Raw genomic sequence first — 10,438 nt, 5'->3', positions numbered from 1 at the left:
TCCCAGTAACTCTGGTCACAAAACAAGCCCTCACCATTCATTAGAAATTGTCTTAATGAAGAGATCCCATCACTCAGCCATTTTCTTGTGGACTGCAGCAGGCAGCCAGTGGTAGTAAAGTACATTGAACTGAGCAGGCTGCCTTTGGGTAGGGCTTCTCTTTGGGCCCTTATGGAATCATTTGCCTTTTAGTTAAAATCCTTTTCAGAATCTAATGAATAGTTTCTTACATTTCCAGCTCATCTTCTATGGACGTCAATTACCTGGATCATTAGAGGTAGAATCTTCTTGGCCGGAAAAGAAATCCTGTTCACTGTGTACAGGTTGTGCAACAGAAGGCTTAAGTGATCAAGGTTTTCATTGCTTTTATTCAATGAGGTTTGGAACATGAGAGGCCAAAAATGAGGAGCACATTTTGGGGAATCCTCTATAAAGAATATAAGTTAAGGAAGTTGTCCAAGATGAAAACAGTGGCAGGAAGTTACCCCAGCTCATGCCAGTTGGGTCTTCAGAAATGTCACCTTGATGGCAGGCTTGAAGAAAAGATGTCACAGATTAGCGTCTTCCTGGAGTGTGAAGAGGGCACATTCTCTTACATGCAAACACACATGTGCACACACACAGTACCCTTACACACATCCAGCTTCTATGAGTAAAACTTGCTGTTGCTGACTCTCTTCTCTCTTAACCTGAAATAAAACAGATTTCACCGTCAGCATTGGGGCATGAGAAATGGGCTGTGTGCTGAACTCTGTAACATTTCTCTGTCCATACATTTGCCAGTCATTCATAGCTGGATGGTGTAGGGCTGAGTGTCAGAGAGGCAAGCTCCAAGTTCCTGGTAAGACATTGAGACTCAGAAAGTTTAAATCTCCTCAATGGTAAAATAGAGTAAGAGCTACTCTGCAGGCTGACATGAAGATTAAATGAGAATAATGTGAGTAAGGCAGGCAGCACAGTTTCTCATTGGTGGCTACTATTAGGACTTTTGTCTGGATGGTTCTTAGTACTTTTAGACACATTATGAAATACTTGGCAACCCTGGCCGCCCCGTATCCCACATGCCTGTAGCACAACCAGAAGCATCCCTGTTGGGGGATCTTGACCCAGTCTAGAGCCACTGGACTAGCCCGTTCTTGAGAACACAATAAGGACTCCTTAAAAGTCGGTGGTCACCATTTATTTTCACTATTAAATTGAAATGTCCTTCTAGAGGAAATAGTTCTACTTAGGGGAAGTGGCAAACGCCTAAGGTATTACTTTAAGTTAATTTTTAGAACAAAGAGCACTAGAGTCAAGGGTGCCAAAGCAATTTTTTTTTTTTTTTTTTTTTTTTTGAGATGGAGTCTCCCTCTGTTGCCCAGGCTAGAGTGCAATGGCGTGATCTCGGCTCACTGCAGCGTCTGCCTCCCAAGTTCTGAGTCTCCTGCCTCAGCCTCCAGAGTAGCCGGGATTACAGGCACCTGCCACCACGCCTGGCTAATTTTTGTATTTTCAGTAGAGACTGCATTTCTCCATGTTGAGCATGCTGGTCTTGAACTCCTGACCTCAGGTGATCCGACCACCTCAGCCTCCCAAACTGCTGGGATTACAGGCATGAGCCACCATGCCTGGCCCATAAGCCACCATGCCCGGCCAAGGATTTCTGAAGAAAGCAACTCAGAGAGCTTTCCAGAAGCCTGGCCCCTGGTGCCCAGTATCACTGTGCCTAGAGACCTCCCAAAAGTTTGCAGGTGGAGGGGCTGACCTACCTCTTGTTGCATTTCTCCTGGTACAGCTGGAGCTGGTTCTCATTAACATTGAACTCTTTAACCAGGGCATCCCGGTTGGCATTGCGCAAGTTCTGGTGTGTGTCATACAGAAAGAGTTGGTTGTTCAGTTCTTCTTGCCGCCTCCTTAGCTGGCGACAGGAGGAGTAAAGTTCCTCTTCGCTCTCCTGCAGGATGCGGGGGAGAGAACAACCATGTGGTGACTACACCTTCCAAACCAAAATGTGAACCTGGCATCTCACAAGCACACCTGAAGGGAAGATGGGGCAGAAGTTTTGCAACTTGGATTAGCCCAGATGAGCCAGGGCCTATTTTTACCAAAGATAAAACACAATTATTTATTGTGTGGGAAGCAAGCCGTCTAAAAAGTGCTTGGTCTTTACACTGTCGCTTTATTGCAAAACACTGAAATAATTACTACACTGCCCGTAGATCCTATTTCTTAATCTAATCCAGTTTTCCCTTGGTCTACATGTCACCTTCTGGTCTTTAACTGCAAAAGCATCTAAGCAGCTGCATGCTTAAAGTGGAACCCAGCAGAGGAGAAAAAACAGCATGACATGAGAGCAACAAGGCAGGCAAGAGGCAGATAATTTAAAATCTTTTAAGGGTCTTAAAAGGCAAGGTAACAAGCTGCAACATGGATGAACCTTGAAAACATTATTCTAAGTGAAAGAGCCCAACTCTAAAAGATCACACATTGCGCGATGCCATTCATATGAAGTGTCCAGAACTAGCAAAATCTTAGAGACAAAGTAGATTAAAGGTTACCAGGGTCTGGAGGATGGAGTGAGTGGCAGCAGCTAATGAACATGAGATTTCCTTTTTGGGTGTTGGAAATGTTCTAAAATTGATTGTGGCCATGACTGTACAACACGTAATAGGCTATAAACCATTGAATTGTACACTTTAAATGAGTGATGATTATATGAATTATCTCTCAAAGCTGTTACCCAAAAAAGCCAAGGTATCATAAATTATACGTTGCAGAGATGGGCATGTGCCTCACCTGTAGCCAGTAATGATTTCTACTTCCCCCACCAGTACCACCTCCAGGCACATGACCCAATCAAGGCCAACTAGACGCATCCGTGGGAGTTTCATTGGTGTTCTGGGTAGAGTGTCTTTTCTTGGATCAGGTGAAAGAGTGAGTGTGGTCCTGTCATGGCCACACTGCTATTGTGTCAAGAAGTTGGGAATGTGCCAAAAAAAAAAGAGGAAAACAGCCACTGCGTGAGCACAGAGATTCAGCCATGACTGAAACAAGACCTACTCCTAAACTTTTCAGTTGCAGGAGTCAAAATAGTACATTATACTAGGGGAGACAAAAAGATAAAACCCACTCAGGGTAGGGAGTTTGGGTTTCAGTGCAGAGGGAGGATGAGGATGTTGTACCTCATCTGTTTCAGAGGGTCACTGACTACTGTGTGAAGCTTGGCTTTGCAGGAGGTCAAGTCAACTGGCCTTTCCTGATGGAGTTCAAGTGAAAGACTCCTGTGCTACAAAAACATGTGTCAAGGTGCACAAACAAGATCCTTTGTCATTTACTTTTAGAAAAACATGGACTCGAACCATACTCTGCAAGGTTTTATTCCTACTTTAATGACCTAACAAAACAGTCCCCAGGGTAACAGCTGGAACTGTGACTTTGGAGAAGGGGGAGAGAAAATGGTTATTCCAGCTGTTTGCAAAGGTTGAAGAGTAAGCAAAGGTAAAATGGGCTGTCCTTGGTGATTAAGTGAATGTGTCAAGTGAGGCACTGGGAAGAGTCAGTAATGACTTCACTTAAATGTATTCCCTTCCTAAAGGGAATACATAGCTTTCCTCCCTATGAAGAATAAAGCATATTAAAAAGTCAAACAATAGATGCTGGTGAGGCTGTGGAGAAATAGGAAACTTACACTGTTGGTGGGAATGAAAATTAGTTCCACCATTGTGAAAGACAGTATGGTGGTTCCTCAAGGATCTAGAACAAGAAATACCATTTGACCCAGCAATCCCATTACTGGGTATGTACCCAAAGGAATATAAATCATTCTACTATAAAGACCCATGCACATGTACGTTTATTGCAGCACTGTGTACAACAGCAAAGACATGGAACCAACCCAAATGCCCATCAATGACAGACTAAAGAAAATGTGGTACATATACAGCATGGAACACTATGCAGCCATAAAAAGGAATGAGATAATGTCCTTTGCAGGGACATGGATGACGCTGGAAGCCATCATCCTCAGCAAACTAACACAGGAACAGAAAACAAAATATCACATGTTCTCACTCATAAGTGGGAGTTGAACAATGAGGACACAGGGAAGGGAATAACACACACCAGGGTTAGTCGGGGGATGGGGGGAGGGAGAGCATTAGGACAAACAGCTAATGCATGTGGGACTTAAAACCTAGATGACAGGTTGATGAGTGCAGCAAACCACCATGGCACATGTAACAAACCTACACGTTCTGCACTTGTATCCTGGAACTTAAAGTAAAAATTTAAAGAATAAAGTTCAAGGAAAAGTTAAAAAAAATAAAAATAAAAATAAAGTCGCTGGGCGCAGTGCCTCAGGTCTGTAATCCCAGCACTTTGGGAGGCTGAGGTGAGGGGAATGCTTGACCAGGAGTTCAAGACCAGCCTGGGCAACATAGTGGGACCCTGTTTCTATAAAAAATGCAAAAATTAGCTGGGCATGGTGGCATACCCTGTACTCCCAGCTATTCAGGAGGCTGAGGGGGTAAGATCACATGAGCCCAGGAGGTTAAGGCTGCAGTAAGCCACGATCATGCCACTGTACTCCAGCCTGGGTAAGACAATGAGACCCTGTCTCAAAAAATAAAGCAAAACGAAAACCCCATTTAAGTCTTAATTATATACCATGAAAGGTCTCTCTTTCCCCTTGTCTGCACCTAGAAGAAAATGGCTTCTATTGTTTTATTCTATATAATGAGTATTTGTTATTCAGGTGCAAGTTCAAAATTCACTTTTTCTATGAATGCTTCTGTAACTGCAGCCCTTTATCACCTTTTCTGAGTCCCAAAATATTTACAGCTATATTACATACTGTAGTCCTGGGTACACTATATATATATGAGATAGAATGCACATTCAGAAAAGAACATAAAAGATAGAAACCATTTACTGAATAACTCTACAGCAAGTGAACCAGTCTTCTTGACTTGAGGAACCACCATTCTAGTCAAGAGAAAACATTTTGTAATACTTATTTCCTGGATTTCTTTTGAGTCTGAGTTTTCACTTAAAAATTTAGTTTATTTTATTAGAAAATAAAGGAAGCCTTTGGTAGTAAGTTTTACCTGGCCTGAGACAAAATCTTTATGGCATTCTCTGCCTTTATTTTTTTTTTTTTTTCCTGTTTGTTGGGTGGGGGGAAAATACACAAAAGTAAAGTTTTTCCCCCACCAATACTTTTTAAATTGTTTTATGTTGGAAGTTTAAGCTTACAAAAAAGTACAGTAATAGTACAATGTTCTACATACCCCAACCACCTAGACTCCACAGTGTTAACATCTCACACAACCACAGTACAAGTATCAAAACTAAGAAATTAATATCGGTGCAATACTAAAACTACAGATCTTATTCATATTTCATTGGGTTTTCTACCAATGTCCTTTTCCTGTTCCCACATCAAATCTGGGATCCCACACAACCTTTAGTCATTGTGCTACCTTAGTCTCCTACAATCGGTATGGTTTCCTCATTCCTCCTTCAGGACACTTTGGAAGAGTACTAGTCAGTTATTTTGTATGAATGTCTAGCAACTTTCATTTGTCTGGTGTCTTCTATTTTGTTTGAGGTGACGCAGTTTTGGCAAGAATGTCACAGAAGCAATGTCCCCTTCTCAGCGTCTCACATCAGGAAGGATGTGATTTCAACATGTCTTATTCCAGGTGGTTGGTAACACTGATCATCTGATTAAAATGGTGCCTGCAGGGTCTATCCGCTGTAAAGCTGCTATTTTCTTCTAATTGATACATTTCTTGGAGGAAGACACTTTTGGGACAATGGAAATATCTTTCTCTTCCAACTTTCATTTAGCATTCATCAGTAGGTCTTACTGCAGCAGTTAGTGCTATGCTGTTTCGATAGTGATTTTCCAGTTTCTTCATTCCTTCTACATTTATTAATCAGAATTCGTTTGTGGGGAGGACTAACTCTTCTCTCTCATGTATTCATTCATTCACAGACACGTAGCTATTTCATTCCGTGTGCTAGAATCCAATATTATTATTTTGCTATGCAAATTGTTCCAGCTGTGGCCATTGGGAGCTCTCCCTGGTTGGTTCTTAGGCCCCTTTGATGCCACCATTTTTTCAGCACTTCTTTATTTACTGAAACGTTAAGATGCTCCAAGTTCTTTTTATATTTTATTTATCCCAAGTCTGGAAATCAACCACTTGTCTAAGGAGCCCGGATTTCTTTTTATTGGAATATGATATTTGGCAATATCTGGAATTCAGAAACCAATGACTGAGGTGTCATTAATTCTAGGCACTCAGCAGAGTGAGCTAGGATATGTATGTATTTGTAGTAGCATGTAAACACACACATTTATTCATCTACCTATGTGTGAATCTATATATAAGTATATATGTAACTTAAGTGAGTTTATATTGATATCTCCAATTCCAATCAAACATTAATTTTGGAAGAGTTGGTATAAATTTCTACTTGTTCACATGGTGTTTTTTAATAAGATTTTATGTTTTTCCTTATATAAGTTGTATACCTTTATTTAAATTACTCCTAAATGTGTTAATGGTTTTTGTCAGTAACACAAATGGGATTTCCCATTTGTCCCTTCCTCCCACACCACATTTCTGTTTGTTACTTCCAGAACAGAGAGAAGTGGTTACATTCAATAAATACAAGACAAAGTCTCTCTTTAAAATTGAAGTCTTCCTGTTTTGTAAACTATACAATCAGAATTTGTAGAGTTTAAATTTGTATAGAATAGAGATCACCTGACCTTTTTCCTACAATTATACTGATTATTTCATTTGGCTGATTACATTTATGGCATCTACTAGTTTATGCTTTTTTCATATTTAATTTGTTGCTAACTGTGCCACTGTTAAACCATCCTTGCATTCCCGGAATAAATGCTTAGTTTAATATATTGCTCTTCTAGTAAACAGCTGGACATTTGCTGTTTTTTTTTAAGTTTAACATCTATATCCACACATGACATTGATCTATGGCTGAATGAGGTTAGAGGAAAGCTAGGAGTACTATCTCTCCAGTTTTGATATGAACATTGTATAGCTTCAAGACAGAAGAAGGATTTCCATTGTTTTTACTTCGGTGGAGTAAAATTGGAATTACATTATTTAAATGAAGATAAAACTAAGCTATAAAACCATCTAGATCCTAAACCTGTTTTATCTAATAGGTATTTTAACTTTTCTACTGCTTTTCAGAATAATTTAAGGCAATCATCCATTTGCTCTACTTTATTATTTGGGGTTCAGTCTCCTTTCCAGTGTTTACTATTACATGTTTTTCCTTTTTGTTCTTTTATTAAGTAGGCAAAGAGTTTAACTGGTCTTTTGGGGGCTAGACACAGTGGCTGACACATGTAATTCCAGCATTTGGGGAGGCTAAGGCAGGAGGATCTGAGAGCAGCCTAGGCAGCAAAGCAGGGCCGTGTCTCCATACACACAAAAAATTTTTTTAATTAGCCAGGCATGGTGGCATATGCCTGTAGTCCCAGCTACTCAGGAAGATCACTTGAGCCCAGGAGGTCAAGGCTGCAGTGACCCATGATCACACCACTGTACTCCAGCCTGGGTGACAAGAAAAAAACACTGTCTCAAAACAAAATTTGGCCTTTTTGATAAACCAGAATGTTTTATTCTTTATCTTTTTTTGATTTGTGTTTTATTCAGTTGGCTTCTATCTCTATTTTATTCCTTTGTTCTATTTTATTGGTGTTTTAAAAGTTCTTAAGATGAATACTTAGTAGTCTTCAGTCTTTGTGAAGTTTTAAGGCAAGCACTTTCCTCTTCTAAATGTAACTATGGCATAAATGTTTTACTTTTAGGTAATTTACTTGTTTTAATATATTTAGAAAATTATTATCTTCAAATCGTGAATAATTTGACCATATTTTTATATCTTTCGAATCTTGTCAAGTTATAGCCAATGACCTATGAAATTGTGATTTTTAAAAAATGTGTTAAGGTTTTCTTTCTAAGAAAGGATGCAATCAAATTTATAAAGTTTGAGAAATAGAAGAAAATGGTGTATATTAGCCATTTGTAGGACACAAAGTTGTATATTTCTTAAGGCAAATTATTTTGATATTATATCTTCGCTGATCTCCTATATACTAGACTCTCCAAATTCTGAAAGATTTTTTCTTTATACAGTTGTCTTTGTATTTGTAGGAACTTTTGTTTTATATACTTAGGTACTATGCTGTTTGCTAATGACTTTTATATCCCTTTAGAAAACAAGCATTTTATCATTACATACTGTTCATCTTAATACACTGTAGTACTTCTGATCCTAAATTCTAGTTTGATGTTAACTTTTCCTTCCCAATTTTCCCAGTAACTCTTCCATCCATTCCTATTTGTTTTATTTACCTTGCCTTTAGGCCTATTCTTATAAACATTGCAGTTAGATTTATTTTCTAATAGGAGGATTCAGCCTATTCACCAAATTAAATGTAAGTTCTTATCCATTTCACTTCAATTACTATACATTTTACTTTGCTTTAATTTCTTCTGATTCTTTACCTTATTTTTACTCTGTCAAGTTTATGTTGATCTCCTTTTTTCCTCCTCTGCTTTTCAATTCTGACAGCGGTTACCCTCAGTTTAACAATGCTAACTAAAATCACAGTTTCCTTTAACATCAAATGTAGCATTAACTCTCCCTCTGCAGTATAGTTTATTTACTGTCTGATTCCCCAGTCATCAAAGTTGAAATACCCTTTAGGATACCTTTATTTTTACCTGTCCATGCCTGTGCTTTGTTGATACTTGATTATTTTTCAGCTTTTGATTAGCATTTTTTATTATGGTATATTTCTTCCAATTCAAAAATTCTTGTTTAATATTTACCATGACAAAATTTTAATCATGCTGTCATCCTCCTGTAAGATGTAATTGTACTGCAAAATTAATTATCCACTGGTTTCCCTGTCTTCACCTCCCTACCTAAAAGTTTCTCTTCTGACTAAAATATCATTGATTCAGGGCTGCCTCAAGATTTCCCTTGAGTAGGATACCTGATATATCTAAAATATTGCATATTTTGAAATTCTTTGACATGTGGGGGGCTGGACACTGAATTATTCTGTCTTCCTAGTCCACATTCTACCCATTTGGGGAATCTTTTAGTTTTCAGCACCAAAGAGGACAAGTCAGATATTAGACTTATTCAGTTCCTTTATACACAACTAGTGTGTTGCAAGTCCAGGTTTTTTAATTTATCCTTGGAATTTAACATTTTTACTAAAATATTACTAAGGGTATGGATGTGTTTTCTATTCATCCCACCTGCAACCAAGTGGGCCCTCACAAACAGCAGATCAGAGAAACACTTCCTCTATTCACTGTTTCATTAATAGCTTTGCACCATCTGTTTCAGTTTGTCCTTTGGGACATGCTTTCATATTAGGTCTTTGGCATCTGTCCTCCCAGCCCACCTTTTCCTTTCTTTCCATCTCATGGTGGGGTTGCCCTAGATTGTGAGACATTTCCTTCACATTATCTTTGGGGTCACTAATGCAGATCGCTTTATATACCGAATGTTTTAATTCAACAAATCAGGTCTTGTCTTTGAATTCCAGAAAGCTTTTTCCAGTGCTCTACTTGGATGTCTTTGAAAGATCCTATGAGTTATGTGTTACAGTTCTCATCATCTGAGGCTTCCATTGGCTCAGTTTCAACTGCCAGCCACCTGTTCCAGGTGTGTACCTTTGTCTTCCTCTTTTTCCACTGCATGTTCATGGTTTTGTCTATTCAGTAGTCATGTCAAACTGTTGGGTCATAGATGGTAAACACAGCAGTTTTTGCTCTTTGGAGCCAGCACTTGGCAAACTGACCAGCTTTAGCTGATGAGGCATAAGGAAGGCCTTTGTATCCCCCAAGTTCTCCCCAAGTGTGAGGAAATCTTTCCCAACCTCAAAAACCAGGACCAGCTCAGTGCCAGAGTGCAGTTCCCAGTTCTGGACCTCCAGGATTCTAAAGTGTGCACTCTTCTACAAAGGGATTCACGCATCTGATCTAGGATAAGCCTTAATCTAGTTGACAGCATCCTGGGTTTTCTTTCACTCTAAGGAAGGGCCTCTGTACCCCCTTGCACTTTAGCTGCTACCCAGCACAAAACAGAACCCAGTTCACCCAGGATCAATACTAAACAGGTCCTGGGGCAGCCAGTTTTCTCAAATGTGCCCTCCAGAAATGGCCAGTTTGCCCAGGGAAGATAATGGATATTTAAGCTTTCCTATTTTCCCCAGTCCCATTCTTCGGTATCTCACCATGTTAAATCATTCCAGTGAAGGCCTATTCCAGTTAATGGCAAGATTGGATGTAATACATCAACTTAAGAGAAACTATTTACTTTCAGAGAACAATTTGACATGCAGGTAAAAATACATGGTCCTTTTTTCTTTGATTTATTATTCCATTGC

The 10,438-nt window shown here is 39.3% G+C and overlaps 1 protein-coding gene across 1 annotated transcript in view; it reads right to left on the bottom strand.

Moving 5' to 3' along the window:
- Positions 1–348: 348 nt before the first annotated feature.
- Positions 349–10,438, bottom strand: part of PLCG2 (phospholipase C gamma 2) — a 184,705-nt gene continuing 174,615 nt past the window's right edge. Inside the window, exons 32-33 of the mRNA XM_025370127.1 lie at positions 1,752–1,936; positions 349–689 (exon numbers count right to left, since the gene is read on the bottom strand). Coding sequence (XP_025225912.1) covers positions 647–689; positions 1,752–1,936 — 228 coding nt within the window. The 3' untranslated portion in view covers positions 349–646. The remainder of the gene's footprint in view (positions 690–1,751; positions 1,937–10,438) is intronic.

This window comes from Theropithecus gelada, chromosome 20, assembly GCF_003255815.1.
Source record: "Theropithecus gelada isolate Dixy chromosome 20, Tgel_1.0, whole genome shotgun sequence".
NCBI lineage: Eukaryota > Metazoa > Chordata > Mammalia > Primates > Cercopithecidae > Theropithecus > Theropithecus gelada.
The sequence above is the reverse complement of the archived record's forward strand: the minus strand, read 5'-3'. Positions and strand labels throughout refer to the sequence as shown.